General features: G+C 31.6%; 1 protein-coding gene across 1 annotated transcript in view; it reads right to left on the bottom strand.

The window, feature by feature from the left end:
* Positions 1-1187: 1187 nt before the first annotated feature.
* The window catches only part of LOC114335824 (EF-hand domain-containing protein D2 homolog), a 276872-nt gene continuing 255402 nt past the window's right edge, over positions 1188-22657 (bottom strand). Inside the window, exons 2-3 of the mRNA XM_028286115.2 lie at positions 14249-14531; positions 1188-4398 (exon numbers count right to left, since the gene is read on the bottom strand). Of these exons, the coding sequence (XP_028141916.1) occupies positions 4267-4398; positions 14249-14531 (415 nt within the window). The 3' untranslated portion in view covers positions 1188-4266. The remainder of the gene's footprint in view (positions 4399-14248; positions 14532-22657) is intronic.

The following is a 22657-nucleotide window of genomic DNA, read 5'->3' as shown; positions in this document are numbered from 1 at the left end:
CCCCTGGCGACAGGACTATAAGCTGGATCTTAAGATTTGTTGGTGCAACCAGGCATTAATATTTTTATTTTTCAGTACCGTAGCCTATTACTAGTACAGTTCATATTATTTTGCTTGTTCTTTTACTTATAATGTCTTTTCAACTCGGCTTCTTTAGTCTTTTGTTGTCATCTGTACTTTTCTCTCGGAATGAAACAAGTGGTATTTAATTTTAACAATTAACTACAATACTAATTAATAATATAATAATTTTAGCAATATTAATAATTTTATAAATAACTGCTGTTTGCTAACATTTTAAATTATATATTTTCTATCTTCTTCTTAAGGTGCCTTCTCCATTACTGAAGGTTGGCTATAACTACAGCAAATTGCTCTCTATCTTGAGAGGTTCTTAATATCGAATGTGTGTCCATACCTGTCCAGTCTCTCACGTTCTTCAGCCAGGAGCATTTTCTTCTTCCTGAACCTCTTCTTCCTTCCACTTTCCCTTCCATTATGAGTCGTAAAAAGTTGTATCTTTCTCCTCTGTGAATTATGTCTAGATATCTCGTTTTTCTATTTTTTACAATATTTAGGAGTTCTCTCTCAGTCTCCATTCTTCTCAGCATCTCGTTGTTGGTCACGTGATCTGTCCAAGAAATCTTCGCAGCATCCTTCGAAAAACCAACATCTCAAAGGCTTCTATAAATATAGAATTCTTTCTATAAATTTTCTTTTTCGAAATTTCTATAAATATAGAAATTGTTGTTAGAGCTGTTTTGGGGTTTTAGCCAAATTTGCAAACCAAGATTATTTAATTAGTGAATACATTTCAACCTATTTATGTCCGTATTCAAATAGAACATTAGAGGCATTTCTATTCATTTGTTATACGTTGTATTACGAAATTTAAAAAGTAAAATTAAAATAAAATTATTACTAATTATTACTATTATTATTAAGTCTTTGTGCTTTAATTACATAATCGTGAAGTTATCGGGGGCCGCTCGGGGTAATTTGGCCTAGGGCAGCAAGTACCCTAAATCCGGCACTGATCACTATTCATCATGATTGATATAATCTAGGCTAGGAGTTCTTTCTATTTTGATGGATCCTTTTATAAAATTTCCACGCTTCTCTTTTAATACCAGACTTATCTAAGTCTCTCGTTCAAGAAGGATGTTTCGCTAAGTAATAGAACGAGATAGTTTATTGATGTGTTTTATTCATACATCTATACAAAAATAATTATCACAATTTACACATAAGCCTAAAAATAACGTAAAGAAAATAGTCAAGATATCTATTTGTCGTTATAATTATGAAAATATATACAAATAAATTTTAATGTAAAAGTATGTCTTATGAAATAAAAATAGAAATTTATAAATGAGAATAAAATGTTTTGAATAATCATGAAAATCAGAACCGTATTCATTGTAGAAATATGTGTATTAGAACAGACATGTAACTGAAATATTGAAGTTTTAAATAAACTTTTATTGAAATATTATATGTAAAATATTAAGACAATGAAATATTTCTGATTTTAGACTGTTTTTCATAAAAGTATAAAGTATAAGTAAGGTGACTGGAAAGTCATTGTACAGGGAACGTCGGTAAGTCAGTGATTAAAATAATAGATGGCGGTATGAATTCAAATCAGTATTAAATATATAGGTATATTCCTAGTTATTTGGATGTCCATGGAATAGGCAGACTCAGAATTTTAAGAATACTATAGATTTATTCGAAACCATATCCGAAATACTCTTATTCTGATATGGCATATCTCTATTTTCACATTTCTTGTATATGTTTCACAGTTTTATTTCCAATTGTACCACATTTGGACATGTAAAGAATGCCTAATTAAAATCAGTAAATTCATTTAATCAAATTCCAAACCAACAGACTTATTGGTTGGGGATTTTAGATCAAATTACAAGAATATTAGTTAAAAGTCACGTTAACTGTTTACACATTTTTACCCATCCTTGGGCGTTTAAGGGTTAATATCGGAACTAATCAAACACTCAATGCTTTCTAACAACAAACTATTGAGCTACTCTTCACGGCGTATTGTACTGGCGAAATCTGAGGAAACTAGACCAAGAGGTAGACCAAAATGCAGGGATAGTGTATATTTATATGAAGTTGCCACGGAGATAAGTACCTACCGGAAATAAAAGCACGCAAAGGTCAGTATTCATAAATCCCAAGAGAGTTTTCTGTATCAAAAATAATCATGTATTTATAACAAAAATACTAAAATTACGGTTTGTAATCCTGAATGCTAAAAAAGTTCAAACTTGATAGACTCAAAGCAGATGAAAGTGATTTCATTGGCAATACTAGGGATATTATAAACTGAAAGAAACACTAATATAGAACTGCAGGAGGAGATTCTAAATATGCAGTAGGTACTACAAAGCATAATGACAGGTAAAATAAAAGCTACACGGTGTTAAGGAAAACGAACTTCTTGAATGAGAAACTTGGAGAATTCAGTAGAAGACGGGACCTTCTGAAGAAGAATTAGTGTAGTTAATATAAAGAAATTACTATGTGTACTTGCTTGTAAGAAAGGTTATAAAATAAACCTAATTTTAACGTAAACACATCTGAAAGGATCAGAGAGATAAATATACGATCAATAAGATACATAAGTAGAGTCAGCGATCAGAAAAAACAGAACTCCTTAATGACTTAAGTCAGATCTTAATATCATTCACTTATAATAGTCTAGCTTGAAGTCATAACTTAAAAAACATAGTCATTATTACTTCCAATCCCGAAGCGGGAAAGAGTCTTTGTCTTTGGTAAAAAATACTTTGTGAAGAATGTTTATTTGTTTCACAGGTGTCATACGATCAAAAAAGCATTCCTAACTTTTTAGTCGCAATTAATGATTATTAGTCCAAAATACCTTTATGTAAAATGAAGCAGAGTCTTGAATAAAATTTTTGCAAGTAATTTATACCAGTTCTATAAAAATATTGACAAAAGTGTAGGAGACCAAAAAAATATAATATGGTACACTATCTTGGTTGTTATTAAAATGCAGGTAATGTGAACAAATCATTGAACTACTTGCAAAAAATTTCTCTATAGACACAGAATAAGAAGTACTTACTTATTCTATGTCAGTTTTAAAAACATCGGTCATACATAAAACGATTTTGAAATGGACTGATTGTCTGATTGCATACAAAGTGATTCTCTGATATTAGTAAAATTCAATAAATGTAAATTCGAAAAACCCAAAGATTCTGCTTTTATACAGCCATATTGTCGCCTCATTTAGTAACAAATCACTGACTTATCAAGTTTTATAACAATAAAAGCTTTTATAATAAATGCATGTGTCCCCCTTCACCAATTGTTCAAAATTATTTAAATGGTAGCCATAGCAATATTATTACAACGATGTAAGTTGTATCATACATAGCATTTTAAAGGAATTGTGAGTACAGTTGAGTCCGCGAAACTTTACCCGTGCGTCATCATTTAAAGCATACGAAATAAGTCGATGATAAGTCGGAAATTGAAATTTACTATCATCGACTTATTTCGTATGCTTTAAATGATGACGCACGGGTAAAGATTGGCGGACTCAACTGTATGTCGGTTCGTTAAACTCAGACACAACTGGCTAGTGATTTTAGTCGGTAATTTTTTTTTGTTTTTGGCCAATTTTGCCAAAATTGGCAAAACTACTAACTATTTAGTAATTATTAACTATTTAGTAATTATTTTTTTTTTGCCAATTTTTGCCAAATTGGCTAAATTACTTACTAAAATCACTAGCCAGTTGTGTCTGAGTTTAGCGAACCGACATAATAATTTTCTATTAGTAGGTAAACTGGAATCCTTTATGGATGATTGACTATTTAAGCATGAGGAATGTCATTACTTATCTGTCTTGTGTCAATATTAAACGGATTATTAACGTTCACATGTTTTGTTGTTATTGATGTTATTAACAAAATAAGAGTAATCAAAATTTTACTTTGCCTCATTATTCAAAGTAACTCCAAAAACAAACATTGATTTTTTGTTATTTTAGTGTCTTAATGTTGAATATGATAAAGTTCTGTATATGCTTTTCAGTTCGGTATACAAGTATATATTATGTTTCATCATAATAGAAATCAAGGAATATAATATAGTGAAGCATACTTTCCTAGATAATATAATATTCAGTTCAGTTAATTTTGAACACTGGTGAATGACTAAAATGCGACGAATACATGGCTAAATAAATTATTTTCAACACTATCACTATTTAAACATTGCAGCTTTTTCCAAAAACTGTTGTCGTCTGGTTGCTTTTTCTTCTTCGAGCCGTTTGCGTTCTTCTTGCTCCAAACGGATCTCATCTTCGAATTTGCTCTTCTTCGCCAATTCACCAATCTACAAAAAAAAAAGATTTTAATTAATTTTAATAAAAACAATTTGGGCATATTATAATGAAAATATTACAAACGAATATTACATATATGAAAAAATAAACAAGTTCTAAAATTGTTTTAAAATAATTCTTTCTTTTTTGAAAACGATTTTCGTAATGTAAGTCGAAACGTCGAAAACAAATAATATAAAATGTAATTTTTTATTTTTTGAGGTTTTTTGGGGATTTTAACGTCTTTTTTTCCATTTTTGAGTATCCTAAAAGACTCAGTTAGTTCAAATTATATAGATATAAAATATAAAAGAAAACCTTGACTTGATCTATTTTGAAGCCTATAAAATGGAGAACATCCCTAAAAACCAGATTTTTTTTTATTTTTGAAGGTGGTGCACTTTACGGAAAAACGTGTGAAAAATTAGAGATATAGTTTTTAATAAAATAAACAAAATAAAAAAAGATTGGACCTGCAGCCTTCTCCAAAAACAATGTACATATAAGCATTTTTCCAAAAAAAAAATAACAAAAATGCGTTTTGAGGTTATGTACACTCAACTTACGGGTCAATAAAAAATATACATGTTTTGTAAAATTTTCAACTATGCGTGCATTATTAAGAACTATGTACCTATCTAATATAATATTATTATACTAATAGATCAATAAAAGAAGTACTATCACAGAAGAACTATCACTAACAAAATTTTAAATGTTCAAAAGCTACCAAAAATGTTACAAGCTCTCTGAAATTGACACAAGGTTCAATTCAACCTTATTGGTTGTTGTATTTGCAAAAATATTCATGGTGTATTTCTTATTGTCTCACAGCGGATTATAATAATTCGATTCCTCCGGTCATCAACATTTTTGACGGGAGTGGAATAAAGTAAAGACTTCAGGAAACCCCAAATGCAAAAAAATCTAAGAGGATTTAAATCCGGCGTTTGAACAGGCCAATGTTCCGTACCTCCCCTGCCTACCTTGGATATACTGTGTAAGTGATTACATACCTACATTAATGCTAAAATGGGCTGGTGCACCATCATGCTTAAACCAAAAGTAGTGTTGTCTGAGCTGTGGAGGAATTTCTTTAAAAAGAAACGAACTCTTGTAGGAAACAAAGATACTTTCGTCTGTCATTGTGGAGGAGATATAGACCGATTGATGTGACATATTTATGATTGAGACATGAGTTACGCCATGTGACTATACTACTCCTGGTCCATATAATTAAGTGACTTTATTTTAAATTACATATGATTTTTTTGGAAAACTATGAAATTTTTTTATAGTGCATCTTGTTTTATCTGATTGCCACGGAATAAATTTAAATTAAAAATGTTTAAAGACGTTTAAAAATCTTAATCTATAAGAGGTTATGGTAAACACAACAATAAATTTTGCTTATCAAGGATTTAATACTTAACCAGTAATAATAAATTACAAAATACACCTATTTGCTCAATTTCATCATCTCTTTTATAATATTTTCTAATTCAATATAATGTGATGAAAACACTCTCAGAATTTCTGCCAGAAGTTCTGTCGCCATTTCATCTTCATTCATTAGCCATCTAAACTTTGCCTCATCTAAAACCAATTTTTTCAAATTTGATGAGCTGGGGTCTTTCTCCATTTCATCGGTCACGGGATGACTATTTCTAGCAAAATCTTCGAGTAATGCCACAGGAAGAGTCGCTAAATCACAACCTGCTACAGCTACTACTTCTTCCGCATTTATAAAGTAAGCTCCCATCACTTTTGTTCTGTAACCAAATTTTCTCAAGTACGTTTGGATGGTTTTCAGTATGTCTACGCCTTCGTGTCGTTCGGTTTTGATAGATTTTTCTTTATACCATAGATTTATCCTGCCCACAAAAGGCGCTAGGTAACTTACTCCGGCCTCTGCGCAAGCTGCAGTTTGAGTTAACGAAAACATGGTCGTCATATTACAATTAACATGATGGTTTTTTTCTAGGATCTTCGCTGCTTGGATACCTTCCCATGTAGAAGGCAATTTGATAACCACATGATTTTTGTCGATACCTCTCTCGGAGAACATTTTAACAATCTTCAGGGCTCTCTCAACGCTGAGAGAAATATTGAATGCTAATCGTGGATCCAGTTGAATGTGAACTCTATACTTAACTACTTTCAGAATTTCTTCGCCAAATAGAACATTGATCATGTCCATAGTGTTTTCAATTACTTCTTTATTAGTTCTTCCAGTATTTTGACCATATTGGACCGCTCTATGTAGAATGTTTTTGTACTGAGGTAATCTAGCGGATTGCAAAATGATAATTGGATTGGTGGTAGCTTCCTGAACATTGTAAGGCTTGATGGTAATAAAATCGGCAGTGTCCGCTATTACTTGTGTCATTTGTTTAAGTACTTCTAAACACGTTGCCATTTTCTTAAATTACGAAAATATAACAATGGTAGTTTTAAACAGTTATGCATATAATATATTAAATGTTATGCAGTTATACAACTAAATATTTATAGGTAAGGTCAATAAAGGGTATCTGCTGATAGCTGATAACATTGTTTACTAAATTAAGTTTCTATTAATATACCGAGTGAATAATAAAATAATTAATTAACCATTTAAAGACAATGAGAAGTTAATATTTGAAATGTTCTAAAAAATTTAAAATAATGTATGAATTTAATAACTAATACACTTCTTTAAGTTCCATCTTCTATAAAAGGTGTGAAAGTGTCATGGCTATGCTGTCCTTATTAACCGTCGCTCTAAACAGCTCTGCGCTGCTATATTTGAACCATTCTCTTAGGTTCCTAGCCCAGAATATTCTTCGTCTTCCCACAGTTCGCCTTCCTTGAAACTTTTCCTTGCATTATGAAATGCAATAATGCTTACTTTTGTCCCCACATGAAGTTTTTACTCAATTCTTTTTATTTTGTTTCTGGTTTATTTTCCAACCTCCTAATTGCTTCCACGTTTGATAGCCATTTCATCCATCATATTTGAGGGATTATTTGGGCAATTTACCACAAATCACAACAACATAGAAATCTCTTAAATTTCTTCTCTACTTCTTGCGAGCTTATCCATCCACATTTATCCATAATCCGCAGTATCCGTATGTAGCACCACATTTCCAGAATCTTCGTAGATACCTCCAACAGGGATAGCCATACTGATCGCCAACATCCGGAACGGATAGGCACCGTAAGAAGAAGTAGCCGATAGAAGGAGGCGATGTTTTATATCCACAGAATGGTCCCATTCGCTATTTACATTGGTACCCAGTAACCCAGGTATGTACATACATATAGTTCTCGGCTTTTTCAATGTGCTTATTGTTTATTAATATTGAGGTTTTAGATGTCTTTGGATCCAAATACCTGCGAAACCATCCAAATACCTTTGTTAGCAAAAATTATCCTTTCTTATATGTTCTCCCCCTCGCTCCCGTCCCCAGTTATCTGTACGTCCATGTTTGTGAGCTGTTGAAAACAGAGTAGAAGATCAACGATATTTTCTATTTGGATAAAGCCGTTCCATGCGACACTTCTGGAACAGTGGCGGATCTAAGGGGGCTGTCAAGGGGGTTATTGAGTTTCTTTCTTCTTCATGTATTTCTTGTTGATAATTTTCTTTCTTGCTGATAATTTTATTGTAAATAATAAGTATATCGTGTGCGATTTGTGTATTAAACCATATCATTTGCATTGTGCTAAAGTGAAAAATCAAGTGTTAAAAATGAAACAAGATTGTGTTAATTTAAAGTGGTTTTGTGGCAATTGTTTTACGACAGCTGAAAATAGACTTAACAAAAACGAGTCTGAATATCAACTTAATGAAAAGAAAACAAAAGAAGTATTGGAAAAAACTTGTAAGTTAATTGATCTTATTGAAAATAATGGTACACTAACAAACAGTCAGCGTCAATGGAGCGATGTTGTAAAAACGAAAAAAACCGAACCACTTATTATAAAACCAAAAAATCAAAATCAAAATTGTTTAACAACAAAAACTGTATTAGCACAAAAATTTAGTCCAGTCGATATAAATGTGTCGGTTGAAAATGTTAAATCTTGTGCTAAAGGGTCCATTGCAATTCATTGTAATAATAAGGAGTCTTTGGATAATTTGAAAATTAATGCTGAAAAAGTTCTTGGAGCAGATTATGAGATAAAAATTGCAAGTATATCTAAACCTAAGATCAAGATCATAAATGTCCACGAAAAAGACATTGAAGATATTGACAGCTTTGTTGATAGTTTTAAAAAACAAAATTTGATTGACGGTATAGAAACTTACATTAAAATATTACGTAAATATAAATCGAAAACTAATAACCGTAATGCACTTAATGTAATAGTGGAAATTTCAGCAGATATATTTAACTATCTTGTTAATGAAAAGGAAAAAATACTTATAGGATGGAATAGCTACAGATTTTTTGAACACGTAAATATTATTCGTTGTTTTCGGTGCTGGAAGTTTGGACATTTTGCAGATAAATGTACTTCACAGGATGTTTGTCCACTATGTGGAGGTCAACACAAAAAAGCTGAGTGCAGAATTACTAACGATAATTTTACTTGTGTTAACTGTAAATATGCAAATGAAATTCTTAAACTTAAACATGTTAATTATAACCATAATGTATTTGATAGAAATTGTAGTAGTTATCAAAGACAGTTATTAAAAGCCAAAGAAAGAATAGGGTATAATATCTAGCCATCAAAGACGCCTTCAAATATTACACGCACAAATAAAAAGTATTCTTGTATTAATCTTCTTTCTTGTATTAATGCTGAAAGTTACTATAAACATTGCGATGAAATCAAACTTTATGTTCAGGTATATGACCCACACATTTTATGTTTAACGGAAACTTGTATCACTAGCGATTTTTCAGATTCTGAGCTACAGATCCCTGAATATGTAATGGCGCGTTGTGATTCTAGTAGTCGTCATACAGGAGGAGTTCTAATTTATACGAAAGAATACATAAAAGTCAATAATATCAAAACATTTATTATTGACAAGAGTTTGTGGGTTTTGTCTTTGGATGTTGTAATTAATGGATCATATTATGGAATAGTGGGTATTTATAGATCGCCAAGTGGTAGTATAAGTGAATTCATTGATGTATTTTTCAAGTGGATGGATGATTATTATGAATCACATAGTAGTTGTAGTATAGTCATTGCTGGAGATTTCAACATACATTATGCTAAAAATTTGTCAGGGTAAAAGTAAATTGAAAGAATATATAGAAAATAATGGAATGCAGCAACTTGTAAATGAATATACAAGAATTTTTAAAGATTCAAAATCTATGATTGATCTTGTCATAAGTAATGACTATACGTTAACTGCTCATGTAGAAAAAAATTACATAATATCTGATCACTGTATTGTCCATGTGCTCAATAATAAAGTAACTAAAAGTGAAGTCATTGAAACAAAACAAATTCGTTCTAAAATAATATATGATAATATGGTAAACATGTTGATTGAAAAAGATTGGGCATATTCTTCGGTAAACATCGATGAAGTTACTGATACTTTCGTCAATAATATCGTAGATGTTTTGAATAGAGTGTCACCAGTTAAAACTGTGGAAGTTAAGAACTTTGGTAATAAATGGTTTGACAACACTTGTAAATTGGCAGTTAAGAATAAAAATATTGCTTATAAAAGATTTTTGTTTACAAACGATTGCGTAGATTGGAATAACTATAAAACTGAAAGAAATAACTGTGTTAGAATTTTAAAACAAGTTAAAATTAGATTTTATGAGTCAAATATTGATAGAAATAGGGGTAATTCTAAACAAATGTGGAAACATCTCAAACAGTTAGTAGGAACTAATAAAACTATATCACAATTTCAAAGTCTTGAACATGAAGGTGTAACATATAGTGTAAATTTGGCAAACATATTAAATCAATATTATGTTGATAGTATTAAAGATATTATTGTAAGTTTTGACCAAAATAGTGATATTAATTTAAATTTGCAGACAGTTGTTTCATCTGATGTAAATTTTGAAACTTTTGAGAGCATATCACTAAACCAACTATATGATATAATCAAATTACAATATAAAAAAAATAGTACGAATGAAGTAGGTCTTGATATTATCAAAAATCTATTTCATGTGTTAGGTTATCCTTTATTAAATTTAATTAATATGAGTTTAGAGAAGGGCCTGGTGCCCTAACAATTTAAAATATCAACTATAGTTCCTGTTCCAAAAGTTCCTAATACTAATAAACTTGATCAATTACGTCCAATAAATATGCTCCCATTTTGTGAAAAAGTTTTAGAAATTGTGGTGTACAATCAGCTGATTAAATTTATTACTTCAAATAATATCCTGTACAATTACCAGTCTGGATTTAGAAATTCTCATTCATGTGAGACCGCATTACAGTTAGTTGTCTCAGATATGAAAAGTATTTTAGATACGACAGGGGTCGGTATATGCGCAGTTTTTATAGATCTCAAAAGAGCATTTGAAACAATACATCGTCCTATACTTCTTTTGAAATGAAAGAAATATGGTTTTAACGGGACAGTTTTTAATTGGCTGGAAAATTATCTGTCAAATAGGTACCAAAGGACTAAATTAAATAGTGAAATGTCAAATCCACAGTTAAATGATATTGGTGTGCCGCAAGGCAGTGTACTTGGACCTCTACTTTTCATATTATACATTAATGATTTGGGAAACGTATTAAGCAAATGTAAAATTCATCTTTTTGCTGATGACACATTAATATATTTTTATGGGGAAGATTTTGTTGATGTAGTGGACACGATGAATCGTGAATTGCATTTATTAACTGAAAGATTTAAGTTAAACAAATTGAAAGTCAATGAGTTAAAATCCAAATATATGTTTATTGGTAATAACACTCTTTTCGGGAAATTCTTAAGTTTGGATGTTCACATTAAATTAAATAATGAAAAAATTGAAATGGTTCAGGAAATAAAGTATTTGGGATTCATATTGGACAGGGAACTAACTTTTAGTAAACATGTTGATTACATTTGCAGAAAGATAGGAAAAAAAATAGGTTTTTTCCGAAGAGTATCACCATTTTTCACATTTCAAACTAAATTAACAATTTGTAATTCATTAATATTACCTCACTGTTTATATTGTTGTTCATTGATTTATACAGGATGCTCTAATTATGACAGGCTTCAAATTCTCCAAAATAAGGCTATGCGAGTAATATTGAGATGCAATCGATATACTCGAATTCAAGATATGCTGAAAACTTTAAATTGGTTAAAAGTTGAACATTTTATGTATGTCCAATCTATGACATTCTTATTTAAGATGGTAAACCATTTATTGCCTGAGTATTTGAACAGTCAGTTGGTGCCGATAGAAAATGTTCATGAGCATAGCACTAGAGCTGCAAATTCAATAAATTTTTATGTTAGAACAACCAACAAGTCCAGTTCAATGAAAAGCTTGTTTCATAAAGGAATTGTACAGTTCAATAATATACCTTATCACATTAAAAATAGCCATAATGCAACTAGCTTTAAGAGATTATTAGTCCATTATATTAAAACTAAGACCTAGAAACCAATTGGCAATGTTTGTTGTACTTCCAGTGTTTGTATTTTTATTTTCTTTTTTTCTTTTTTTATTTATATATTGAATGTTTCTGATTAATTTAATTTGACAATGCTTATTTCTTTATTTGTTTAGTCTCATGTTTTTAATTTTTGTAATACTTTATGATAATTATACAGCGCTCCTTGCCTTGACAATTCTTATGTAATTTGTACAGGTGTGGAGTGTAATGTTTCTGTTTTGCGTATTATCTATTATAATAAATAAATAAATATCTAAATATCTATGTGCATTATCGATTATCGAGCGTTGGCTATCAAATTGGCTATGGTAATTTTGTTGACGGCAGCTCAGAAAAGGGATGCAGAGGCTCTGTTGAACCATTCTCGCAGGTTTTTAAGCCACAACGTTCTTCTTCGACCTGGTCCTCTTCTTTTGTCTACCTTACCTTGTATTATTAAATGGAGATTATTATTGGAAATTATTATATCTCTATGGGTGTCGCATAACATGACCAAATATTCAAGTTGACCGATACAAAACAACTTCCTTACGAACTCTATCCGCCCAACTTATTCGTAGGATTCTCCGATACAACCAGATTTCAAAGGCTTCCAGTTTCTTGAGAAGTGGATCCGTTAAAGTCCAACCTTCGACGCCGTACAAAAGAGTAGAGAACACATAACATCTCACCAATCTAATTTTCAGATTCAAAGTAGGTAATGGTGTTCCCACATAAAAGTTTCTTTATCTTAAAGAATGCAGCTCTGGCCCTCTCTATACGTATTCTAATTTCTTTGCTCATCTCTCTGTTATCATTTAGATGACAACCAAGGTAGGTGATACTGTTAGTTCTCTCCAGTTGTTCACCATAAGCTGTTACTACTTCCGGTTGTATTGGCTTCTTACTGACAGCCATCACCTTGGTCTTTGCGGTGTTTAGCTTGAGCCAATATTCATCACACGTTGTGGTAATCCTGTTAATCAGATGTTGAAGTTCTTCGTAATTGCTTCCAATTAACACCGTGTCATCCGTGTATCTCAATTTTTTTATTTATTAATGAGCCATCCATTTATTAATGATTTTAGGATTAATTTTTTTCGAGCATGCGCATTTCCAAGGTTCGTTAAGTTTTGAAACATCCCTACTATACATCAAAATTTTGATATAAAGCATGAGTCGGCTGAAAACTGCCACGTGTGACAGATTCCGACCATCTTTTGGCAATACGGAAGTTATTTTTGACCATACGTGTCCTTTAATGGCACATATGTACTTTTATTTTTTTAATACAAAAGATATGATTTAAATTGATTACATACTTTCAAAAAAATACTGCAACAATCGGCAATAAGCTAGCTTTATTGGAGCGCTTGACACCGATTTGAAGAACAAACGCCTTGGTTTGTAAGCCCAAAAAATTATTTTCCCTAACGGTAAGTCAACGCACCTTTTTTATTAGGCAGACATTGAACAGACAAACTGCGCCAACTGGGATCATACTTGATGGAATACTAACAATATACGTCTGATTTAGTTTCATACGACGATTTTCTTTTGCCAAACTTAAAAGATCGGCTGGAATACACCATTTTCCAATTAACGATAATACGAATATAAACTTCACATTATTCTGAGAAGATCGAGTACATTACTTTTTCTAAGAGATAAGAAAGTAAAAAATGTCAACTTAAAACCATACAAAAATCGATCGTATGCTGCTTCGGATCTGCCTTGATTTGCGCCAGTTATTTCTGATTTTCCGAACCAAAAATTTCTACAGGTCAAGCTGGTGAGACAAATATAGTAGGAAAAATGAAAGATTACCCATCCATGACCGATCATATTAAACACATCCTTTCTATGTTCCAGAAAATAATGAACTAGTACCAGTACTATAAGAACAGCTTATATAAGTATTATATGTACTTGCGTTGGCCAATTTTTTTTGTGGCACAGTGACACAAAAATACAGCGTGTTTTATATGTTTGTTCATGGGTAATCCTTCATTTTTCCCACTGTATACGACTGACAACAGCAATAACGACTTGATAAAAAACAGCAAATTCCTTATTCTTTGTGTAATGGTATTTCTTAGCAAATAATCGTGACACAAATCTCACAATGACTGACGATGACAAAGTTCCTAATATTTTAGCATAAATGGTAACGAAACGATTACGAAATACAGGAGGTGTCTCCTAACAAAGTTAAAATAATAACAGCCTTTTCATCAGTTCTAAAGTCCTAAAATGAGACGAAAAACTTCTCACCTTAGCTTCGAAAAATTCTTTAGCTCCATTTACTCCAACTTTATCAACATCGATCTCTGTTAACTTTGCCAGTTGTGCCAAACCTGAATCTTCCTCTAATTCTCCAGCACGAGCCTTGCGGAATACCAACATGAATTCGTGGAAGGACAAACGACCATCTCCGTCTTCATCGACCTCCTTAATCATCGCCTTTAGACCTAAATGAGTTTGTGGTGCTCCTAAGACTTCCATCATGCGTTTAAGTTCGTCGATGCTTAAGTAGTCGTCTTTATTCGTATTAAATCTAAAACAAAAAAGATATTCTTAGTCCAGTCGTCAAAGATTTGAGCTCTAAAAATTATACGAAAAAACTAAATTAAGCGGACCGGAGAATGTCAATTTTGGGACCCCAAAAATGATGCAACGCAGTTTGTAACTCCCAGCCCAGCCCCTGGTTTCCACCTCATATCCCCCTTCTTAGGGAAAAATGAAAAAAATCGATTTAGCAAAAATCTCTACGTCGTAAAAAAATGTTTCGAACATAGTCCAGAAAAAATGAATAAAAATAACTTTCGACCACGAGTCAGGATTCTGTTAACCGAGATACGATAGTACCAAGCGGCGCCGCTAGGAGGAGCACTCCAACAATGCGTCTCAGAATACTTTAACGAAACGTGGTCATTTTGTACTCTAAACCGAGTAAGGTATGAAAAAGAAAAGAAAATAATCGTTTTCGTTTTGATTCAATTCGAGTCTCTTGCCATCCTCTGACACCGTGTTTCGGGGTCTCTACCCTTTATCTTGAGTCTACTTGCATAGCCTCTTTGATAAGGGGTAGAGACCCCGAAACACGTTGTAAGAGGATGGCAAGAGACTCGAATTGAATCAAAACGAAAACGATTATTTTCTTTTCTTTTCATAGTCCAGAAAGCCACTGCGCATCCACTAGGAAAAATATTCTGATTCGGATTTTTTGCACAATCTTACTCAAGAAGGACTCCTTTTAACAAATTTGCATGTTTCCAGGACCAAAAGGTGGTCAAAATTGTTTTAAACTTTTTTTTTGTATTTTTCCTAAAGTTAAAAATTGAAAAATTGCGAAATCGGCCATTTTTAACCCTCAAAAACTATGTGAAAAACTGAAAATTTAAATGTTGCCAAGGCAGGTAGATATTCTTTAAACATCGATTGATGAAATCCCGCAGAGTTTTTTGCGATGCAATATTCAAAACTCCTTTGTTTTTTAATTGCTAATCAAGCGTGCGCGACACTATTTTCCACCGACACTATGGTGCAAATGAAAGGAATAAATTCGTTATTTCGTAAACCGGCGACTTTAAGGAAAAATATCGAAACAGGTAGATTTTTATTTTTAAGTTATGATATTGTGGCATATATGGTATACTAGTGACGTCATCCATCTGGACGTGATGACGTAATCGATGATTTTTTTTTAATGAGAATAGGGGTCGTGAGCTAGCTCATTTGAAAGGTTCTTGAATTCTCTTTCAGTAATATAAACATTTACGTAATTATGTATACAGGGTGTCCAAAAAATTTTTATTAAATTAAAATATTTGACAAAAAAAGAAGCAGAAGGACACCCTGTATAAATAATTATGTAAATGTTTACATTACTGAATAGAGAATTGAAGAACCTTTCAAATGAGCTACCAAACGACCCCTATTCTCATTTAAAAAAATGCATCGATTACGTCATCACGCCCAGACGGATGACGTCACTAGTATACCATATATGCCACAATATCATAACTTAAAAATAAAAATCGACCTGTTTCGGGAGTTTTCCTTAAAGTCGCCGGTTTACGAAATAACGAATTTATTCCTTTCATTTGCACCATACTGTCGGTGGAAAATAGTGTCGCGCACGCTTGATTAGCAATTAAAAAACAAAGGAGTTTTGAATATTGTATTGCAAAAAACTCTTCGGGATTTCATCAACCGATGTTTAAAGAATATCTACCTGCCTTGGCAACATTTAAATTTTCAGTTTTTCACATAGTTCTTGAGGGTTAAAGATGGCCGATTTCGCAATTTTTCAATTTTTAATCGCTTATATGTCAAAAACTATCATTTTTAGAGAAAAGTCTCTAAAGACCTTTTCTGTTTGGAATGATCCAAAAAACCTAAAAAAACTTTTTTCCATGCAAAAAAAATAATTTTAGGAAAAAAACAAAAAAAACGTTTAAAAAAATTTTGACCACCTTTTGGTCCTGGCAACATGCAAATTTGTTAAGAGGAGTCAGTCCTTTTTGAGTAAGATTGTGCAAAAAATCCGAATCAGAATATTTTTCCTAGCGGATGCGCAGTGGCTTTCTGGACTAACAAGAAATATAGCTGATATAACTTTGAAAATGTTTAAAACGATCTAAAACTGCTTCTGTTTGATTGCACAAATAAGTTTTTTTAAAATTACTCCACTTCAGTTACTTCACAAATTCCACGTAATGCCTTCTTCGTGAAAGCATTTCCAGTAACGTGAGATCATTAAAATGTGAGTTTAAATTCAGCGTTTTTTATGTGTAAAACCGCGCAATGTTTATTTATTCAACAGCTTTATAGCAACTGCACCTTTAAACAGCTTTATAGCAACTTCACCTTTAAAAATCATTTTGATTTTTTACCGTCGAGTTGATACTAATTAAGTATATTTAAGATATTGATTTCACGTGCGGAACGTACATTCAAAATCCCACTCGCCGGAGTTCTAAATACCAAAAATCTAAAAATTAAAGGAATAACGCAGAAAACACAAAAAATCGCCGATATAACTTAATTAACATATGAAATGCTAATACATAGTAAAATTTCATAAATGTCAATAGTGTCAAAATTTCATAACAGTGGAGTAAACTTGCCTGAGGTTGAACCAATAGGTCTGGATGTCGCGTATGAAAAAAAAGTTGATTAATAGCAAGCTGAAAATTTGTTAATAGCTTAAGGGTGTCTAGTCGGACAAACTTTGATACATGGGAACACTGGAACAGGGGAAGTTTTAATTGTGGAACAGGTTAAAAATTTGGAACGGTCAGACCACGAAAACGGCACATTTATTTTGTCCGACAGAACAGACTTAAACTCTCCGAACAGAGATTAAACTCTCATGCAAAAATCAGACTGCTATTTATCACCAAATGGGCGTTTTAATGAGTGGAACATGTAGAATATGTCAAATGAAGGTGATAAATAGCAGTCTGATTTTTGCATGAGAGTTTAATCTCCGTTCGGAGAGTTTAAATCTGTTCTGTCGGACAAAATAAATGTGCCGTTTTCGTGGTCTGACCGTTCCAAATTTTTAACCTGTTCCACAATTAAAACTGCCCCTGTTACAGTGTTCCCATATATCAAAGTTTATCCGACTAGACACCCTTAAGCTATTAACAAAACTTCAGCTTGCTATTAATCAACTTTTTTTTCATACGCGGGATCCAGACCTAATAGGAATATGTTTCTTTTCCGAATGTGATGTTTTGAAGTATCATATAAATGGTATAATCGGATTTAAATTTGATATGGGCTATATGGTGGCCAATTAGTGGCGTAGCTGACAGGCCCGCAGGGCCCGCAAGGCGGGGGCCCCGAAGTTAGGAGGGGCCCCTTCAAGCCTTCAAGCTTAATACTTCTACTTTTTTTAAAGGAGATAAAAATATATTTTCCTAATAAGCATCAAAATAGGGAATTTGGAAGGAAGTAATGAAGCAGGTAATTTACGTAACTCTTACTCTTTCCGGGTGCAATTTAGCGTTTAGTGGACATACTTATTGGTAGTTTAGATGAAAGTGAATCCCAAAAAGGTAATTTTTTGTCGCTGGTTCTTTTACTAGCTAAATATGATCCTGTTTTAGCTAAATTAATCGATAAAAACAATAATAAAACTTAAAACAAATTAGCCCCCAAATACAAAACGAAGTTATGCTGGATCAAGAAACTGATACCACTCAAACTTGATACCACTCAAGATATTTCAAAACATGATCAACTTACGGTAGGGGAGCCGAAGCGGGGATTTTTGCAGGTACTCTAACGCGTCAGAATATGACATGGGGAGAAACCTTGTTCCCTCTAAATGTACCACTACCATATATTAAGATCTTAATACATGGGAATTCGTTAAGGGGGCCCGAAAAAAAATTATATCCTTAGAGAAAAACTTTAAATCGCCAGATTAAGATAAGGTAAGTTAAGTATGTACATGCAGAACAGTGCATATTTCAAAAATCTGACAGTTTGAGCGGGGCGTAAGGAAATGGGTGACCCACAAAGTTTCACAAGAAAATATTTCGAGAAATAAACGTCAGGTCGAAAACCTAAAAAATACGTTTTAAATATTTTTTAAAAATCTATCGAATGATACCAAACTCGACCCGACACGGAGAGGGGTGGGGGTAAATTTAAAATTTTAAATAGGAACCACGCGATATATAATTGGTAAAAACCAATAAAAGCCTTAAGAAATTTGTATGAAGGGTCAACATCACAAATAAAAACTGGAAACAGATTATCGCAAAGCTTCCTGGTTAATAAAGGTCTACGTCAGGGGTGTTGTGTATCACCGACCTTATTTAAAATATATGTTGCAAAAGCATTGAAAGAGTGGAAACGAAAATGCAGAGGCATGGGCGTAGACCTTGGAGAGATTTGCTTATATACATTGCAGTTTGCTGATGACCAGGTTGTTATAGCAAACGATAAAGATGATCTAGAGTACATGGCAAGGAAATTACAAGAAGAATATAGAAAGTGGGGATTAGAAATTAATACAGAAAAAACAAAATACCTGCCAATAGGTACCGAACTATCGAACATCACATTAGAAAATAATGAAATCATCATGCCCTGCGACCATTACACATATCTAGGAATCGTTTTTGACACAACGGGGAAAGATGATGAAGAAATAAAGAGAAGAATAACACAATCCAGAAAAACAATAGGTTGTCTAAACAGCGTACTATGGAGTCATGAAATAGGAAAAAGAAGAAAACACAATATCTACGAATCTCTTATTAAAAGCAGTCTATTGTACGGAGCAGAAACTTGGCGGATAACCGAAAACAACAGAAGAAAACTGGAGGCAGTAGAAATGGACGCTTTTAGAAGATCAGTAGGAGTGTCACGCAGAGAGAGAATACGTAATGATGAGATAAGACAGCGAATGGGGGTTGACGGCTCTCTAACAACAGACATAGAAAGAAAACAGCTGATATGGTACGGACACGTCCAGAGGATGGATAACTCAAGACTCCCTAAAATAATTATGCAATGGGTACCACCAAACCGCAGAAAGAGAGGAAGACCCAAGAAATCTTGGAGAGAGGGAATAACGAAGGCGATGAGCGCAAGAGATCTTAGAGAGGGCCAATGGGATGACAGAGTGTCATGGAAATTAGGCATCGGACAACGTCGCAAGACGTTTTAAAACCGATTGATATATATATATATATACAAATAGTATCTTAATTGACTTATTAGGAAATACGAATTTCTCTATTTTTGGGTATAGAAGTCAAACTGGGGCCTTAAAGTACACTATTATCCAATATTCAAGCTTTCGGAAATGTTTATTTCCTTTCTCAAGAATTTCTACAATGCAATAAGATAAAATTTAGAACATATGTATGAAAGAATAAAAAATATTAATGAGTAACTTACCAGAATTTAGATTATAAAAGAATGTTGATTACAATACATAATTAAAAATACTATTACTAAAACGGCTGTTTAACATTTCAAAAAACATAGAAACAATAAAAATTCTTCAGAAAACATTTTAGAAAAGATTAAAAAATTGATTAATTTTGAAGTTTTGATCTAATTTTGATTGACTTTTTAAAATTTATTTATAAATTCTAAATACATGGCTGACAAAGACTAAATGTAACTATGGTCATAGCATATCGGTGTCTACATCTACAAGGAATTGAAAACATTTTTTGATAATAAAAATAAGGAAATGTTTAAAAGCAAAAAAAAATTAATTTTAAATATTGGTGATATTAATTAATTTTGTTAACATTTAATGCCAAATTATAAAGTGTAGATTATAAAAAAAAAAATTATGATTTGATGTAACTATGATTATTTTTCAAAAGAAAGGATGTAATTATAAATTTTGCTAAGATTGTCAATTTCAGATTTTTTGTTCATTGTGTTCGAACCTTTGCTGATCTGAACCATCTCAAGAAAAGTACGTTTATGTTTATTGTTTTCAATATCTAATATTTTTGGATCATGAAAATTCATAATGTGGTTATTTTGAATAACGTGCTCTGCTAAGGCACATGAAGGTTTAAGAATTTTACAATCACTTTTATGAGATGTTATGCGACTAGATAAATTTCTACCGGTTTGACCAATATAAACTAAATCACAGTTTGTACAAGATATGGAGTAGATAACATTGCATTTTTCTAGAGTGTTAAATTGTTGTTTAGTTTTAGTATATAGTGAATATAAAGTTTTTATATTTTTTGTTGCTATCTTTATTCTTTTAAATTCGTTAAAAATCCCTTTTAGTTTTGGAGTAAGATTAGGTATAAATGGAAAAGAGTAATAAAGAGTTGTTGTGGGATTATTTGCAGTGTTATTATTATTATTTACTTGACCAAAATGAAGTATAATTTAATAACAGCATTAAAAAATCGTGTTAATAGACTTTCCCATCCTCAGTTTGTCCAAGAAGATCTTTTAAAATTACGTAACATCTTAGTTGAAAACTCATACCCATTGAAATTAGTAAATAACTTCTTATTTAACACTCCTTCTTTGCATATTTTGAATACAATTGACCCCTCATCTGTTGCTCAAGCTAACAATAATAACACTGCAAATAATCCCACAACAACTCTTTATTACTCTTTTCCATTTATACCTAATCTTACTCCAAAACTAAAAGGGATTTTTAACGAATTTAAAAGAATAAAGATAGCAACAAAAAATATAAAAACTTTATATTCACTATATACTAAAACTAAACAACAATTTAACACTCTAGAAAAATGCAATGTTATCTACTCCATATCTTGTACAAACTGTGATTTAGTTTATATTGGTCAAACCGGTAGAAATTTATCTAGTCGCATAACATCTCATAAAAGTGATTGTAAAATTCTTAAACCTTCATGTGCCTTAGCAGAGCACGTTATTCAAAATAACCACATTATGAATTTTCATGATCCAAAAATATTAGATATTGAAAACAATAAACATAAACGTACTTTTCTTGAGATGGTTCAGATCAGCAAAGGTTCGAACACAATGAACAAAAAATCTGAAATTGACAATCTTAGCAAAATTTATAATTACATCCTTTCTTTTGAAAAATAATCATAGTTACATCAAATCATAATTTTTTTTTTATAATCTACACTTTATAATTTGGCATTAAATGTTAACAAAATTAATTAATATCACCAATATTTAAAATTAATTTTTTTTTGCTTTTAAACATTTCCTTATTTTTATTATCAAAAAATGTTTTCAATTCCTTGTAGATGTAGACACCGATATGCTATGACCATAGTTACATTTAGTCTTTGTCAGCCATGTATTTAGAATTTATAAATAAATTTTAAAAAGTCAATCAAAATTAGATCAAAACTTCAAAATTAATCAATTTTTTAATCTTTTCTAAAATGTTTTCTGAAGAATTTTTATTGTTTCTATGTTTTTTGAAATGTTAAACAGCCGTTTTAGTAATAGTATTTTTAATTATGTATTGTAATCAACATTCTTTTATAATCTAAATTCTGGTAAGTTACTCATTAATATTTTTTATTCTTTCATACATATGTTCTAAATTTTATCTTATTGCATTGTAGAAATTCTTGAGAAAGGAAATAAACATTTCCGAAAGCTTGAATATTGGATAATAGTGTACTTTAAGGCCCCAGTTTGACTTCTATACCCAAAAATAGAGAAATTCGTATATATATATATATATATATATATATATATATATATATATATATATATATACATATATATATATATATATATATATATATATATATATATATATATAAAACAGATGAAATAGAGAATGTGGAAAAATCCCCTTACGAACAATTCACACATCCACCATTTCGGGTTGGGAAAAATTTTTCGAATAGAATCAAAGATCCAAACACCAGTTCTTAGAAATGTGTTTCGCCCTCTTCAAATTCCAGAACTGGTGTTTTGGATCTTTGATTCTATTCGAAAAATTTTTCCCAACCCGAAATGGTGGATGTGTGAATTGTTCGTAAGGGGATTTTTCCACATTCTCTATTTCATCTGTTTGATTTCGTACGAGTGGTCGTCAAACCATTAACCTTGGATCCTTTGATCACTGAGTGTGTTTCAAGGATCTACATCTCATGTTTTTATATATATATATATATATATATATATATATATATATATATATAT

This window comes from Diabrotica virgifera, chromosome 7 (assembly GCF_917563875.1).
Source record: "Diabrotica virgifera virgifera chromosome 7, PGI_DIABVI_V3a".
NCBI lineage: Eukaryota > Metazoa > Arthropoda > Insecta > Coleoptera > Chrysomelidae > Diabrotica > Diabrotica virgifera.
The sequence above is the reverse complement of the archived record's forward strand: the minus strand, read 5'-3'. Positions and strand labels throughout refer to the sequence as shown.